The following is a 16,588-nucleotide window of genomic DNA, read 5'->3' on the forward strand; positions in this document are numbered from 1 at the left end:
AGGTAGTTTATCAAACGATTCCTTGTAATTGTAGAGCTTAACATTTTCATCGTGATTAGAATGTTATATGATAGATATGCTTGAATACACTACAGACTCTTATTTCTTTCTCTGCCGTTTTGTTTTCAAGACCTGATGCAAACATCTATTTTACATGTGGCCCTATCAACGTACTAGCTGTATCTTTGACATTTCGCGAGGTTATAATTATTTTGTTCTATCTCCAAGTTTAAATGTTGGGAGAAAGTTTTTAATTTTTTCTAAAAGTAAAAATTGTTTAAAGTTTCAGCTTTTATTTTTAAAGAAATAATAACTTATGCTTTAAATAATTCATGTTTAAGCAAATTATTTAGAAAAAAAATTAATAAATAATCCGCATTTTAAAAGTTATTATTACTAACTAAAATTAATAACTCATTTTCTCCCAACTTTTAAAACTGGAGGTAGAACAAAGTAATTCTAACCTCGCGATTTGTTAAGGAAACATGTGATCTCTTAAGGAGGTTTACAATCATCGCCTAATGTCTTCACAGAATGTTTAAGTCTTTTTAAGTGAAAACAAAAGACTTTTATCCGAATGAGAGTAACAATCACACTGTTTGCACTTGGCTGCTTGCCTTAGAGGTAGTAATTCACTGTGTCTCAGAAATTTAAAAATATAAGGAGTTGTTTTTTAGTATATCTAGAATATAAAGAAGCACCAAACCAAAAACTAACAAATATAAAGATTGACATTATATCAGACAGGCAACCGAACAAAAGACGAGATGATAAGGTGCGATAAGATTGAGGAGAAGAGTGGAAAACCTTACCCTTCTTCGCAGTAGATCCTATCACATGCGCTCAATTCTATAGATCTCTCTTTAGTGATATAGTTGTAGGTGGTACTTTCTCGTGAAATTGTTACAGCTGTTTTAAGGTTCGTTTAGAGTTTTTTTGTAAAAATGTCATTTGCAATCAGTTTTTTTTTCTGTAAATATCGCATAAAAAGTAAGGTTTAGTCATGTATCATTTCTCTTGCTTTTAAAGTTTTGTTGGGTCCGATTCTAAATGAAGCTTTGTAATTTATTCAGATCATCGTAAGGAATATTTTGAATAATACGGTTAGTTTTTGGTGATTTATTTTTTTTGTTATGGCTCAATATCTATTAAATATTCAAATTAAAGAAAACATTAATTACAGAGATTTGCTTATCATTTTCAGGATTTGAGAAAATAATCGATTTGACTTAAATTCAAAACCGAATTTCAAAAAGTCAGATTACAAAGAAGTAAAAAAGATTTATAAAATTCTGCAATTAAAAAAAATAATTTACAATCTATTGCAAATAAATAACATTTGAAAGAATTTAACATTTATACAAATCAAAGTTAACTTTGAACTGTTGCTAGCATTAATTCTAAAAACTAGAAAATCTCTGCAAAGATAAAAAATAATCAATTTAAGTTTTGTGTGTTTGCACTGGCGGGTTTATTTTAAAATAAATGGTCAAGGACAAATAAAGTTTGCAAAATTAGGATGACCAGTAAAAAGTTATTTCTCTTCAAACGACTTTTCAGATTCCACAAATTCATAAGGGTGATCGGCAGTTGAGTCTAAAAACGATTCTAATCTTATCATTTCAAAAAATTTTTGAAAAGGAATTTTTTTAGTCTTTTAACATTAAAAAAGAGAAAGAAAAAAAAAAACTTTTCTAAAAAAAATTTTACTTACCAGAAATTTCAGCAGAAAAACTAGCTGGTGTGTTAGATGATGTAATTTCAGCATAGCTTGCAAGATTTTCGTCAAAATTTATAGCATAGCTTGTTTGAGAGTCACCCAGGCTGTTTTCCTCAGAATTAGTCAGAACAGTCTTATTTTCGCTTGATGATTCCGAAATAAGGCCAGGTGTGTCTCCGTCCGGAAGATTTAAGTTTTCAGGAAACGCAGTTCTCATCTTTTTTTTTGATTTATCTACAACAGCATATAGCAATCTAATATCTTTGACAACTTTTTCGCTTTCAACTGTCAACGACTTTTTATCGATTTCAACGTACTTTATTTCTTCTAACAAGCTATCTTCAGTGAGGATATCAGAATTGTTACAGGGCATCTCAAACACGACATCCTGTGTTGAATCTTGCTTTTTTTTTATTTGTTCGTCAACTCTTGAGTATTTATCATCTTCCTGTACGGCACTTTCAACAACTTCTTCTTTCGCATCTTTTGGAAATTCTAAATGATATGATGTTTCAGAATTAAAGGCAAGAACAGACCGGTAGCCGGTTAAAATTAAAGAACAATAAGTTTTAGAGACACTTCTTACTAACCCATGATTTGAATGCAAGTCGACGTTTCATGTTCACTTGAACAAGATTTCTAATCTTTATTACTTATATTAATCATCATGTTAAATTGTATTAATCTATTATACCAAATTTGACAGGGACTCAATGAAAAGGTTGCTTTTGTCACATTAAAAGTTATTTTCAAAAAGCCTCTGCAAAATAAATGCATGCAACACTTTTAAGTCCTCGGTTCTGTTTTTAGAATTATTTTTAAAAAACCTTCTGCAAGATTTAACTGACTTTAAAAATCAAAGATCTACATTTACCTAAAGAAGTTGCATCGGGTGGTTTTGATTTACTGCGCGTTTTTTTTTCTGTGATATGCTTCAATCTGTCTACTGATGGAGGAGGAGGTGGCACAATATGCTCTCCTGAGCAAATCTCAAGATGTTGATGAGTTCCAAAATCAAAAATTTCTTCGCTGTATGGTGATGACTCATTTTGTGTATTTAAAGAACCTTCACCGCTCAACCGACCTTTCAAAGAATCATCATTAGGTCTTTTGCTACCTAAAGCTTCTGAATTGCTTAGGTAACCCGAGTTACCCTCCTTAGTTGTTGTTAGGTGTTTCTTTTTATTTGGCAAAAAATTATGGACTCGAGAAAAACGTTGTTTTGGGGAATATGGTCCTTTTTGTTCTTTTGTATCTTCTTTACTTTTTGGTCTCTTTGGGATCTCACCGGGGATCTTTTGCCCAACACTATGCATAGGATCTTCTTTTTTGTCCTTTTTTATTGACCTATTTCGATGTGGTTCATGTTCAATCGGTACTGGTCCGCATGATGCATAGAATGAGCTTCCGGCGGAATTTTCTTGTACTTCAATGTCTGACGGAACCTTGGGTTTTTCACTCACGCAAGCATAGTAGCTAGAATTTCCAGAATTTTCTATAGGTATTATTTCAGCAGGAGGGCTTTGAAAAAGTTCAAATCTTGAAATTTGTTCAGTGGTGCTTATGTTTTGCTTACGGACGATATCACCATTTACAACATCATACTTTTCCAATGAATTATCCAAGTTAACCACTAGATAAGCATTCTCTTCTTTTTGTGGTACGTTTTTAATTTGTGTATACATGTTATTTCCACTTCCACTAGTTTCTATATTATTACGTGCTACAAAACAATCAGTATCAGTTTTGCTAGAATCGTGCTGATTGGAGATGATATTCCCAACATCATTTCCCAACTCAATGGATCCATTTGTTGGTGATGAGGAGGAAATTACGCAGTCATAGAGAACACTTTGTTTATTTGCAATGATTTCCTAAAGAAAAAGCCTGCATTTAAATCTCAATTAATTTTTTGATAAAAATTTTGTTACAAAGTAACCTTCATATTAACATTGGTATTGGCGATTGGTTAATGGTGTATAGCATATAGTTAATGGTGCATAGCATATAGTTTGTGGTGTATAGCATATTGGTTAATGGTGTATAGATTCGTTAATGGTGAATAGCATATAGATACTAATAAAGTATAAGCATCTGCGTACCGTTTCATTTCCGTATCAATATCATTCCGATGATACTGGAAAAAAAAAGTGTCATCGGAATGGTTATGACAAAATATTGGTAAAAAAACTTTAAGCAGTATTGCAGTTAGATTAAATCTTGGTATATACCGGAACTCTCATCATTCCGATGACACTTTTTTTCCAATATCATATCGGAATGATGACGATACGGAAATGAAACGATACGCAGACGCTTAATAAAGTACAAATTAATAATCGAATGCCAGACTTGAACTTGAAATTTCAAATCCAACTTCAAATCTGAATTTTGAATTTCAAGTTTTAACTAAATAGAACTGTTTAAAACATGTCTTTGGTGGAACAAATTTACATTTGTAAACATTTAAATGCATACATAGGTTTGTTTGGTTTTCAAAGATAAATTTAAGAGACTTAATCAAATGACACAATCACACAATTATTGCAAGAATTGAAACAAAATCATAGCAATATATAAGTTGACATCAAAATCTTTTTATGAAATTTTAAAACTTTGTCTATCTTCTTTCAAATTCAATTTATTTCAAAAGACTGGTATCAAAGTTTGCATTCTATTCATTGTTAATTGTCATTAATGTAAAAACCAGCCTTAATTTCAACAGTTTCATGAAACTTAGTTTAAAAAAATATTAAAAAACTGAACCTTTGGATCTTCAGTGACAACAATTTTATCAGCAGATGATAATCTAAACAATATGAATACATCTTATCATGCAATTCATTCTTCACATGTTTTCACATGTTGTAATCTGATGAGGCATTGATTAGAACTACAAAATTTAACAAATCAATAGATAGCAAGCTCAAAGGATAGCAAGCTCAATGGATAACAAATTCACTTGACAGCAAGTTCAGCAGTAACCACTGATTACACGAACCTTTTATGCTGCAAGACTCACATTTTCTGAAGCACTTAAATCATCAAAAGTTAACAAAACAAAACAGAAAACAAATTAACCTTTTAACTTTCTTGGCTGCAAGACAACTTATGAGTGAAAATACTATAATAAGAAATGCACAGAGCAAAAGAAGGTAGAAATTTGGCTCAATGTGTTGAACACTGTTCATTCTACTCTACCATTTTGCAACTCCAAAATTTGAATATATATGAAAGCGATAATTAAAGTAGAAACCCAGTAGCATGCTGTTTCTTTGTTGATACAGGCTGTTGATACAAGTTGCTGCTATTTATACATCTTGCATTTAATTATATATAAATACACAAGCATATAAAAATATATCATAAATACATATAAAATTAAAAAACAAAAATTATATTAAAGTCTTAACAAACAAAAAATAATCATGTATAAGAGATTTTGCTTTTCATTCCTAGACCTTGTTTGCATGCAGCTCAGTAACAACCACAATAATCAGAAAAATATTTCTAGCATTCAATGAAAATGAAAAAAGAATTTCCTTTCCAACTTACTTTCCAACATATTTAAGTAAAAAAAAAAAAAAAAAAGATAATAAAAACATTCTAACAAAAACAAGAAGCATTAAAATAAAGTAACAAAAAAAAAAGAAATATATATTTTTTCAGTTTTGTGTATAAATGGGATTCTAAAAAATCAACTGCGTTTTAGTTGATAATATCAATTTATGACATACGTTAGACTATGAAACAGTGTTCAAGTTTCTTATAATAACATTTCTTATGTTTTAATACATTCTTAAGCTGTTATGGCTTCTAATACTTTTATGTAGAGCTTCAAGATAGAATAACTAGAAGAAAAAATATGAGGAATTAAGAAACTCTTTCTAGAAATAGGAATGAAGCTAAAATGAAGGTTTCAAAGCATGATATTAGGCTATAGGAAATATCTGCAGTGCTGGGCAGCTCCACATCAAAATATAATGCATAGACAAACTCTAATTCATTTGAAAATTAAGGTTACTCTACTACTAGAAAGGTTGAAATAGAAACATCCTCAAGCTTATCTCTCAAAAAGGAAAGAAAATTATAGCAAGCAACAGATCTGTACTTTTCTGTACAGGTCAATCTCGCCTTAGAAAGATGTTAAAGGAAGGGCAGTATTAAAATGGCTTCTTATTTTAGTTTCTGGTTTTGGATTTAAACATATTATCAAGTCTGCCATAAATTAAAGAAGGTAAAGCAGTTCAAACAGCAACTTATGAAGCATTGCTAAGAAAGGGGAAATCACAACTGAAAAGTGTGCAATATAGCCTTGAATAAAACTATTGGCAACTGAATTCTATTAAAAAAACTCTATCAACTCTTTATGGCTGATCCATGGATCTATTTAGCTTTCAGAAATATTTCTACATGCATATTTCTATATATGCTTTTCTATTATCTTTATTTTGTAACTCATGGTTTTGAAATTTATAATTCTATAATTTACACTTGAGGTTTTCAAAATACTATCATACTAATTTTCACTAAATTGTAACAACTTTACATTACATAAAGACCCTGTTAAAAATTGTGCTCATTTTATATTTGCCAATTAACCACTGTTATTACAGCTTTCCCTTTGCTTACTTTTTACAACAAATTCTATAAAAACATTGTTACACATGTATAGCAACTTAAATGTGTAAGTAACTAAGGGTATGGGCATCATACCTCTCTCAAAAATGGCTCGGGGACAGGAGAGGAGAGATTAAGTGAGTTGTCTTGCAATCTTCTAGCAATTATAAATCAAATAATGATAATCATAATAAAGGTTCTTTTTCTGGCCTGCATAAAAACTCCTGAAAACAAGCAAAAAGAACAAAAACTTTTAATGCTTATTTGTTTGGTTGAGGTTTAAAAAAATGTTCATGCATTATTTTATAAGATACAATTACATACATACATACATACATACATACATACATACATACATACATACATACATACATACATACATACATACATACATACATACATACATACATACATACATGTTGAAAAAGTCAAAAGTGCACATAAAATGCATTTCATAAATAATTAATGCATTTATAAAATTGAAAAAGTTACAAAGAAAATTACTTTACAATTAAAATATCACAACCATGAAATTTTGTGATGTCACAAAATCCCAAGGTTTTTAATTAGTTGGTTAAGAGCTATTGTCTGAGAAATGTAGGCAAAATAAGCAAATTTTGGAAGTGATGTCTTCGAATTGCACTCATTTTTAGATATTTTGTAAAATACAATGAAAGTAGGCCACTGGTAATTTTTTTTTCTAAAATTTTTGTTAATTTCGGAGATATTGGGTCCCAAAATTTGGCCTGTTTTGAGAAAATTTTGCGCATGGAGTGCAATTGCTACTTTGAGGAGTAGTTTTAGCAACATGAATATGACAGAAACATTTCTTTTTAATTTTTTTACTAATCTGGGTAGATTTCTACAGTAAAAGTAAAAATTCAACATGATTACATTTTCAGTTGTCTAGAAATTGTGGTCCGAAACCACAACATTTGAAATTTTACCCTAACTTTGAGCTCTAATATCTCTTTAGGCCAATACTTGCACGTAGTTTTTTTAGGTGCTTTTGAAAGACACTAAGACATACATTGATTTTTTGGAACAAAAACCATGTGCATGCAAGGACCTGGGAAGGAGTAACCTGCCAAAAATCACTTTTTGCGTGTAACGTGCTTTGATAGATTACCCATAACAACCGTGGCCTTAGGTCTGCCATACACAGTATAAGTTATTTAGTTTTCTTAAACATGCATCTTCCAATATCTGAAAAAAAATCCTTGTGTTCATGTGATAAAAAGCCTACAGAAACCCTAGAAGTAGCCTTATTTTACCAATTTTTTAACTAAAAAAATACCCTAGCAACGGTATAGATATACTTAGCAACGGCTACTTTACAGCCTTATTAATTAGTACTGCTATTAAAAATTTTAATATAATACTTTTTTTATAAAGGAACTGTACAAGAGAACTTGAAAAAAATACATACAGCACTTAAAATAAATACAAATAAAAATTATATATAAATAAATACAATGTTCGATCTAATACACTGTGACCATTTTCTATAGGCGCATGTGGATTATGTCTTAAAAATGTACTTAACTTTATTTTTATAGAGCATTGCAATAAATTATAAATAAAATATCAAAAAGTAATCAAAATTATCAAAAATTAATATCAAATTTGAAAATAGGTCAATCATAAATGAATTAAATTCAAAAGATAGCTGACTATTTTCTATAGACGCAGTTCACATTTTTTAACAAAACTATCCAAAAAAATGTTTTTGTCACATTTTTAGTACTCGATTGGACCTCCTTTGAGCTCAATTACTTGATAAATTCATTTTGGCATACTTCCCACCAAGTTTTCCAGCACTTTTGGCTCCATATCCTCCCAGCATTCTGATACCGCTTCTTTTAGCTCTGCCACAGAGTTATATTGCTTCTGGTCAGCATAGATACGTCTTACAATGATTCCCCACATGTTTTCAACAGGATTCAAATCTGGACTGCGAGCAGGCCACCACATTTGCTCAATTTTTTTAGCTTCAAACCAAGCTTTAGTCTCGTTACTTGTGTGAATGCTGGCGTTATCTTGTTGAAAAACAAACTTTTTGTGTTGATATTTGTTTTTAAATGGAATCAAACATAAGTTTAGCACATCAATGTATTCTGAACTTTTCATTTTGCAAGATGTAAATGCTAAATTTAACTTTCCTGTTGCACAAAACCCAAGCCAAACCATCAAAGATCCACCACCAAAATTCCTTGTCGAAAAATATTTGGGTTCTCTCCTCAAATCACGCCAGTAGCCACTAAAACCATCAGGCCCATCAAGATTAAACTTTTTCTCGTCCGAAAAAATCACCTGGTATTGAAAACAAAAATATTCAGCTATTTAGACATCTCACGTATTTATGAGAATTTAATCTAAAATTTCTTACTTGTTCCCAATCGCGTGCCATGTTTTCGCGGGCGAATTCCATCCGTTTCTGTTTGTGAACAGGCTTCAAATTTGGTGCTTTATTCATTTTTGATCTTACAGTGTGTGGGCTGTCTTTGAGTACTTTCCTAATCGTCTCCTTGCAAACATTTACACCCAAATCTGATTTAAATTTTTCAAACTTTTTGATGAATTTGATGCAAGTCAAACAATCCTGCGTTTTTCACGGCCTGAAACCTTACATTTCTTTGGTTTCCTCTTGATTATTGCATAATCTGTTGGATTTTTCAAGAAATTACGGATAACGTGATCTGATCTTTTCAATCTTCTAGCAATTTCTCGATTTGGAACTTTTTCTTGATGATAAGCCAATATTTGACCTTTTTTAATATTGGTAAGGACCTTTCCTTTCGGCATTTGGTTAAGTTCAACTTAATTTCGACTCACAAAATAAAAAATACTACAGAATAAAAGAAATTTGCGACAAAACTCGTAAAAACTTTAGTGCGTCTATAGAAAATTTCCACGTGAATATTAAAAATTTAATTATTTTAATACAATCAAGATAGTTAATAATTAAATGCATAATGGATCATTGTTTTCTTACATATACTTATTCAAAAGTACCATTAGAACAACTTTATTACCACTGTAACACTGTAAATCCGCTAAATTTTACATGCGTCTATAGAAAATGGTTGCAGTGTATAATATATTATATCAGGTAGAACATTGTATTTATTTTATATATTAAAGAGAACATTTTATTTATTTCATTTGTAGATAGAATGAGATAATACTGAGGGGACGAAATGACTGCCGACTTAGTGTGATACTTTTGTTAATGACTACTTGGTACATACCATGGTTTACTTGAGTTACATAACATAAATTTTTTTCAGCAGTTTTCAGAAGAAGGATTAAAATTTGTTAGTAAAAACTACATTTTTTAAATATTAGTCAATAAATAATTATCAATAATAAAAAAAAAATATTTCAGAGAGCAAGAATAAAGTCAGCCCTTATGAGAAATGCATATATTTTAATAAGGAGAAGACTTCTTGTGGTCCTTTTAAGCGTTGGAACAAAGATGGAATCTTTCAAGTTAATGAATTAACTGCTGACATTAATCATATACAAGCTTTAAAGGTATGAATAATATTAGAGCATTATTTGCTTTTCTATTAAAAGAAAAAGGATCTCTTACTCCATAGGTGGAAAATCTAACGTTACTGTTTTATAACTACTACCGACAGACCAGTGGAATGAAAACACTTTGATTGAAAGCCGACTACAAGCTTATCTTTCACGCTATGACTCATTATGTGCGTACCATCATTTTTCTTTTGGTATTGGCTGGAAGCAGCCAAACAGTTGTCAGCACCCAAGACATGAATTTCAAATTGGTAAAAAAGCACCAAAAATTAGATCCATCCCTTTGAACACCCTTGCTGCTTATAATGAAAAGAATTTATCACTTCCTGTTGGAGCCGTATTTTGCTTCAGCCACCTAAAAAGTGTTTCTACAGGTAACAATATTGACATGTTAGAACCAGCTCCAACACCAATAAAGTCTTGCTTTCCTGCTGATGATATATATGTTCCAGATATAACAATCATTTCAGATGAAACTATCGAAGAATCAAAAAAAGCAGCTAGCTCTTTGTGTGAAGCATTTAGAGCAAGTCCACTGTCCTTTCAGATAAAGCGAGTTCACCAGCAGCTGAGGACAATGTTAAAGCCAAGTGAATATGTGACAACTCAACAAATTCGATCATTATTCTGTAGGCAAGTAAATTAACTTGTATATTTACAAATACCCAAAGTATGTATGCTAAAAAATGTGACTTTTTCCTTTTCTTGGGACTTGAGATAAATATTTAGCAATTTCCTTTATCCTTCAAGTGTAATTTTTTAAATGGAGTAGGCAAAAAAGAACAGGAAGGTTGGCAGTCACTTTTTGTGAAGAGGTTAACTTAACTGATGATGTGATTGATGAAACTGTTGATATGAAAGATGCACCTGAAAACGAAGAAGATGATTTAAACAACGATATTCAGTTGATTGCAAAGGAGTTAGCAGCTGATTTTCAAATTTGTGATTGGGTTGTTGTTCCATACTTTATTCAATGGTATCCTGCAATAATTAAAAATGTAAGAAGTTTTAACACAATAATATTGTATTTTTGTGTATTGAGATCTATTACAAAATTATTGGTTTATTAACCAGATTAACTAATTTCAAGGAATATTTAGGAAGCAGCAATGATTAGGCGTTACTTTACCTCAATCATTAGGTTAATGATGATGGTATATATGTTTCTTGTATGGAATATTCTGTTACACCTGGAAAAAAACTGCTTCAAGTGGCCAACCAAAGAAAATATTCTACAATGTTCGTCTCTTGACGTTGTTTGTAAGATTGATGCACCAACTAATCAAAGAGGAGATTATTCACTCTCAAAAGAAGATATTGACAACGTGGAAATTCAGATTGCCCATTAATAAATTTATTATATTTTTTTGGTAATTCTTAGAATACAGTATTTCCCATCAGTTTTAAATGGAAAAAACGATCTTGAAGTTTAATGGTTCTTTCTTTCATTAATAAAGTTAAAAAAAAAAATTTTTTCAAGTTCTCTTGTACAGTTCCTTTATAAAAAAAGTATTATATTAAAATTTTTAATAGCAGTACTAATTAATAAGGCTGTAAAGTAGCCGTTGCTAAGTATATCTATACCGTTGCTAGGGTATTTTTTTAGTTAAAAAATTGGTAAAATAAGGCTACTTCTAGGGTTTCTGTAGGCTTTTTATCACACGAACACAAGGATTTTTTTTCAGATATTGGAAGATGCATGTTTAAGAAAACTAAATAACTTATACTGTGTATGGCAGACCTAAGGCCACGGTTGTTATGGGTAATCTATCAAAGCACGTTACACGCAAAAAGTGATTTTTGGCAGGTTACTCCTTCCCAGGTCCTTGCATGCACATGGTTTTTGTTCCAAAAAATCAATGTATGTCTTAGTGTCTTTCAAAAGCACCTAAAAAAACTACGTGCAAGTATTGGCCTAAAGAGATATTAGAGCTCAAAGTTAGGGTAAAATTTCAAATGTTGTGGTTTCGGACCACAATTTCTAGACAACTGAAAATGTAATCATGTTGAATTTTTACTTTTACTGTAGAAATCTACCCAGATTAGTAAAAAAATTAAAAAGAAATGTTTCTGTCATATTCATGTTGCTAAAACTACTCCTCAAAGTAGCAATTGCACTCCATGTGCAAAATTTTCTCAAAACGGGCCAAATTTTGGGACCCAATATCTCCGAAATTAACAAAAATTTTAGAAAAAAAAATTACCAGTGGCCTACTTTCATTGTATTTTACAAAATATCTAAAAATGAGTACAATTTGAAGACATCACTTCCAGACTTTGCCTAGATTTCTCAGACAATAGCTCTTAAATCATTTCCAGATGCACCTGGTTTAATGTACATGGTTTGATAACAACAACTTCATAAATAAAGTAAAAACTTTAAAAGAAGTTATTTCATAAACATAAAAAGCCATACAAAACATCTTGCAACACTGAACAGTTTAAATGGTTGTCAACTTCAACCCAAATATTTACTGATCATTACCCACAGGAAAAGATAACTTATCCATCAACTCCCAAAGCTTTGACTCCAAAGTTTTAATGATATTAGCAGCAACAAACAAATGGGTAGCATCAAGATCTTCAATGATGAACTTTTGCTCTAACACACCTTTTTCATCCATGTGGAGGAGGAATTGCTTCACTGTTGGGTCACTATAGAAATTTTATTTGATATTTCCATAAATACATATATGCAGATTCCATAAAATAATGATTCAACACAAGAATAAGCAAGTGAAATGGTAACATTTGACATAGGAGAAAAAATATGAATACTTAAACAGTTTCAATTAAACTTCAAGTTTTTAACCAAAATTCACTAAAACTGTAAAAAATCAAAAGACATCAAAGTTAATTAGTTATCTAGTCATCCCTGTGTATTATTATAATTTTACAAACAAATAAATAACATAATTCACTTTAAAATTACATATTTCATTTGTTAAACAAGAAACTGCAATAGTTTTAGCAAGTATTTCCCCAAATTTTACTTACAGTTTATTATTTAGTGCAGTATATTTTATTTATATTTTTTTTAATTTTAAAAACTGATATATACCATTTAGATTTTTTTAAATACATAATAACTACACAATATACAAGATAAATATGTACTAGGTATATGAAATTCTGACTTTTTTGATTGCTTTCTAGAAAGTTTTTCACAAGTGCTATTTCGTGATCCTTTCATATTTTTGAATTGTTAATAGTTATTATTTGTCCAGAAAACTTTAATTTTTCTTAAACACTTTTATTGCTGAATTCCACATAAAAGCCAATGTATTACCTACTTACATTCAAAATTTCATTAAAAAATAATTATTTATAGGTAGCTAATTTTTTTGCCGCAAACAGTTACCCCAAGGACCACCATTCACCTCTATCATATTTTAATTTTTGGATTAGTTTGTAGTTTATGTTCATAGTAGCAACCTCATTTACCACTATTTATTTATAAAAATAATATAAAAATATGTATCAACTGTTATATTTAATTACTAAAATCATCTATTTTATTCTAGAAATTAGTCAGAATAGGCTGTTAACTTGTAATTAGCTCAAGTCATACATGAAATATTATCAAGTACTTTCATTATTTCATTAAGTAAAATTATAGTAACAATGAGTCCCAGAAGCAGAAAAGCCAGCAGGGAATTTTTATTGGTAAAGCAACAAGAACTTTTTTAACATCAAATACATTATTAATCCACCTGATACAAACAACATGCCTCGACGTATTAGCATTCTCAAGCAGAAATTGAAAAGTGGCAATAAGTAAACTTAGAAAAGAAGTGGTTGAGCTAAAAAGAAGAGCCAAGAGTGTTGATTACTCAAAAGTGGAATTAAAGTTGGCAAAGGAAAATAAAAATATGAAAGTTAAAGAAGTTAAAGTTAAACGTGCTGGTGAACTTTGTAGTAATGATCTCCATGATGAAGAAATTGCATTCAAATCCAAAGATCTTACTTTTGGGTTTGATGCAACAACACAGAATGCTCTCCACATTAACTGTGTTCATTTGACATCCCAAAGTAACTGCCAAGCAACTTTGGGATATCAAATAACAAGCAATAGATTAGTAAGTTAGGGATGGTGCTAAAGATTATGGATTCTGTATTTGTTTGTCTATAGATAATTTGGCTAATGTTTACTTAGACTTTTACTCTCAAAATGCTTATATTATGTTTTCACAAATAAACTTATGCCATATTTTCCAAAAAGCTTGTTTTGTTTTTAATTTACAAAATTAATGTTAGTAAATATTTATGGAAAAAAGAAAAAAAATCTAGTTTAAAAGAAAAAAGAGCTGGAGAAAAACATTTGCTTTTTATAAAAATTGGCATTAATATATATATATATATATATATATATATATATATATATATATATATTTTTATTACATTTTAAAATAAAATCTAATTAATATAAATATTATTTCATGACCTACATTTTGGCACCAAATTTACAAAAATTGAATGAAAACTTACAATGTTATAATTCTTTTAGTGAGGAAAAAACAAAATTTTATCACAGTTTTCCTACAAGAATCTATGTAACAAAATAATGTACTTAAAAATCTGTAACTTTTTACAGAATTGTTAGATCTTAAAATGTACAATGTTACATATGCAAAGAAAGAGCTAAAAATAAGTTTTCACCATTTTAAAACTACTTTTAGCACTTTCTTCCCATATATAACATTGTAATTTTTTTTTGTATATACGCATATGTTTATATGCTAAGGATTTATATGCAGACACACAATTTATTACAGTTTTAATAACTATTTTTTACCATTCTATAAGGACTCCCTTCAAAACATTCACCATGCTGAACTATATAGTTGCTAAATAGAAAATAATAAAAGTAATGTGCTTTCAAGTTATTAGAATTCTTTTGTATTGTTTCATTCTTATTAGCAGCACCATCCATTAAAATGGATTAAACCATTTAGAAATCATATTTAAAGTATAGAGTATTACTAGGGCTGTAGAGGAAAGATTTTTAAAGTAAATAAACTTATGATTTAATAAAATTAAAGTCATGCCAATAAACATTTCTTACCGTCGTTAGTAAATACATGTAAAGCATGAAAACTCTCGACTTAAAAGTATAGTATATGAAAATGAAACAATGTCGTACTTACTACTTTTTTTTAAAATAAACCTGCAGTTCTAAATAAATTTGCATATATAAAGATAGCTATAATAATAATGAGTAAATATTCAAAGATCTGTTTTTATTTACAGTTTAATTGTGCATTTTATTAAAAAAGAATTTATATGCATACTTTATGCTGGTGCCTTAAAGTCCGATTGGTGTGTACAGTTCATTTGCTCTGATTTGTGCGTTTGGTTTTTTTTCTTAAAACACTACCCAACTTAAAACGAAACTTTTGGTTCTTTTGGTTTTTCTCTTAAAACACTACCCCACTTAAAAGGAATCTTTTTCAAAAAATGATTTTTGGGAAACTAATTTTACTTTAAACTGTTCTCTTAATGTTATAAAGATTAAACTGATACACTTTTGTTGAATAACTCCTTGATGCTAAACCCAATACTTAGATTTGATAAAACTATAATTAGTTCGAAAGATGTAATCAATGTAATTAACCTCTTATCAAACTCCAAAGATTAATGTAAAGTGATAACAGTAGATATTTTACAAATAAATATTTATTAATATTTAAAAGTAAACACTAATTGATTTTCCATTAACTGACGAGAGGTCGTTCGTGACGAGAGGTCATGACACTAATCTTGTAGTAAAATTTTTAGATTAATGTTTATCAGATAAAGTTCAAATAAAAGAATTAAAAAATTAAAATAAAAAGTTAGTAGAAAAAATAAGTTTAAAGACTTTTCATTCGCTTTTTTTTAAAAAAAACTTTTAGATTTTTAAAATAATCTCCTAAGAAATTATTCGTGTCTACCCTCATAGATGATTATGCAATCCATTAATTTTGTTTTAAATTGTTCCCACAATAATGTAAACTTCGATTTCAGAATTTCTGTTAAACTTGCTCAACTCTTAAATAGTGTTAATTTGCGCAAGATGCGCAAGATGTGTAGTTTGAGTAAGTGAGGTTGAGTATAAAGAAGTGTCAACTATTGTACAAAACAACTGTGAGCACTTCAATTTTAAGAGAGCTACCATTAACATTTAGTCCTGTTTTGATAACCAATATGTTTTGGTTATCAAAATTGTTTATCCAACTATTTACTTCTTGTAAAAGTATTTCGCTTTATATAAAGTTTTAGCAACCAAAGTCAATAAAAAAATCTAGAAAAACAGATCAAGTTTCGAAATGATCAAGTTCGCTTATTGAAAAACTTAGGTTGCATTAAAAATGATTGAATATAATTTTAAAAATGGGTTAGAAGAAATATCGTAAATGTTTTAGTAATCAGGGCCGTCGGAGAGTCTTTAAAAAATAGCAGTACAAAGTGTTTGGGCTGGAAATATTTTTCGTCTACATTTTTTCAATATCAAAGAATAAATGGCTGCTCAAAGCTATTAACCTTTTTCATATCAATACCAGTTGGTATGAAAACCAGTTGTGCAAACCCATGATTTTGGAACATTCCCAAATTTTCAGTCCGCAATTCAACCACATCCATTCTTGCAGTTTAAAAGATTGAAAAAAGGTTGATGTTAAAATGAATAATTAGCCTTTCAGAACTAATTATAATTGAACATCAAAT

General features: G+C 29.7%; 3 protein-coding genes across 5 annotated transcripts in view; 1 reads left to right on the forward strand and 2 right to left on the reverse strand.

Annotated features, from left to right (window-relative positions):
* The window catches only part of LOC145189540 (DNA polymerase beta-like), a 208,412-nt gene that overhangs the window by 42,670 nt on the left and 149,154 nt on the right, over positions 1-16,588 (forward strand). The window lies entirely within an intron of this gene.
* LOC149887938 (uncharacterized) lies at positions 1,224-5,322 on the reverse strand. The gene is made up of 5 exons (XM_090087474.1): positions 4,802-5,322; positions 4,487-4,529; positions 2,595-3,594; positions 1,715-2,215; positions 1,224-1,596 (listed from the first exon to the last, which is right to left on the reverse strand). Exons 1-5 carry the CDS (start codon positions 4,909-4,911, stop codon positions 1,535-1,537), a joined length of 1,716 nt encoding a protein of 571 aa, XP_089943600.1. The 5' UTR covers positions 4,912-5,322; the 3' UTR covers positions 1,224-1,534.
* Positions 12,262-15,344, reverse strand: LOC145189082 (general transcription factor IIH subunit 5-like). 3 transcript variants are annotated; one of them, XM_090087475.1, is made up of 3 exons: positions 15,175-15,344; positions 14,679-14,730; positions 12,262-12,538 (listed from the first exon to the last, which is right to left on the reverse strand). In XM_090087475.1, exons 2-3 carry the CDS (start codon positions 14,711-14,713, stop codon positions 12,355-12,357), a joined length of 219 nt encoding a protein of 72 aa, XP_089943601.1. In that variant the 5' UTR covers positions 14,714-14,730; positions 15,175-15,344; the 3' UTR covers positions 12,262-12,354. The 3 variants fall into 3 exon arrangements, with proteins under 3 accessions (XP_089943601.1, XP_089943603.1, XP_089943602.1); XM_090087477.1 differs by lacking the exon at positions 15,175-15,344 and adding an exon at positions 15,031-15,097; XM_090087476.1 differs by lacking the exon at positions 15,175-15,344 and adding an exon at positions 14,949-14,967.

This window comes from Hydra viridissima, unplaced genomic scaffold, assembly GCF_058129835.1.
Source record: "Hydra viridissima isolate aposymbiotic clone 2 unplaced genomic scaffold, HvirCarnegie_v1 scaffold_5, whole genome shotgun sequence".
In the NCBI taxonomy this organism is placed as follows: Eukaryota; Metazoa; Cnidaria; class Hydrozoa; order Anthoathecata; family Hydridae; genus Hydra; species Hydra viridissima.

What these genes read in the sequence shown, in the direction of transcription:
- LOC149887938 (XM_090087474.1), bottom strand. Translation starts at nt 4,911, where the DNA reads ATGAACAGTGTTCAACACATTGAGCCAAATTTCTACCTTCTTTTGCTC. An exon ending in GCAGCCAAGAAAGTTAAAAG is followed by an intron (nt 4,530 to 4,801) that starts GTTAATTTGTTT and finishes CATATTGTTTAG; the next exon opens with ATTATCATCTGCTGATAAAA. An exon ending in TTGTCACTGAAGATCCAAAG is followed by an intron (nt 3,595 to 4,486) that starts GTTCAGTTTTTT and finishes CTTTTTCTTTAG; the next exon opens with GAAATCATTGCAAATAAACA.
- LOC145189082 (XM_090087475.1), bottom strand. Translation starts at nt 14,713, where the DNA reads ATGGTGAATGTTTTGAAGGGAGTCCTTATAGAATG. An exon ending in AAGGGAGTCCTTATAGAATG is followed by an intron (nt 12,539 to 14,678) that starts GTAAAAAATAGT and finishes AAATTTCTATAG; the next exon opens with TGACCCAACAGTGAAGCAAT.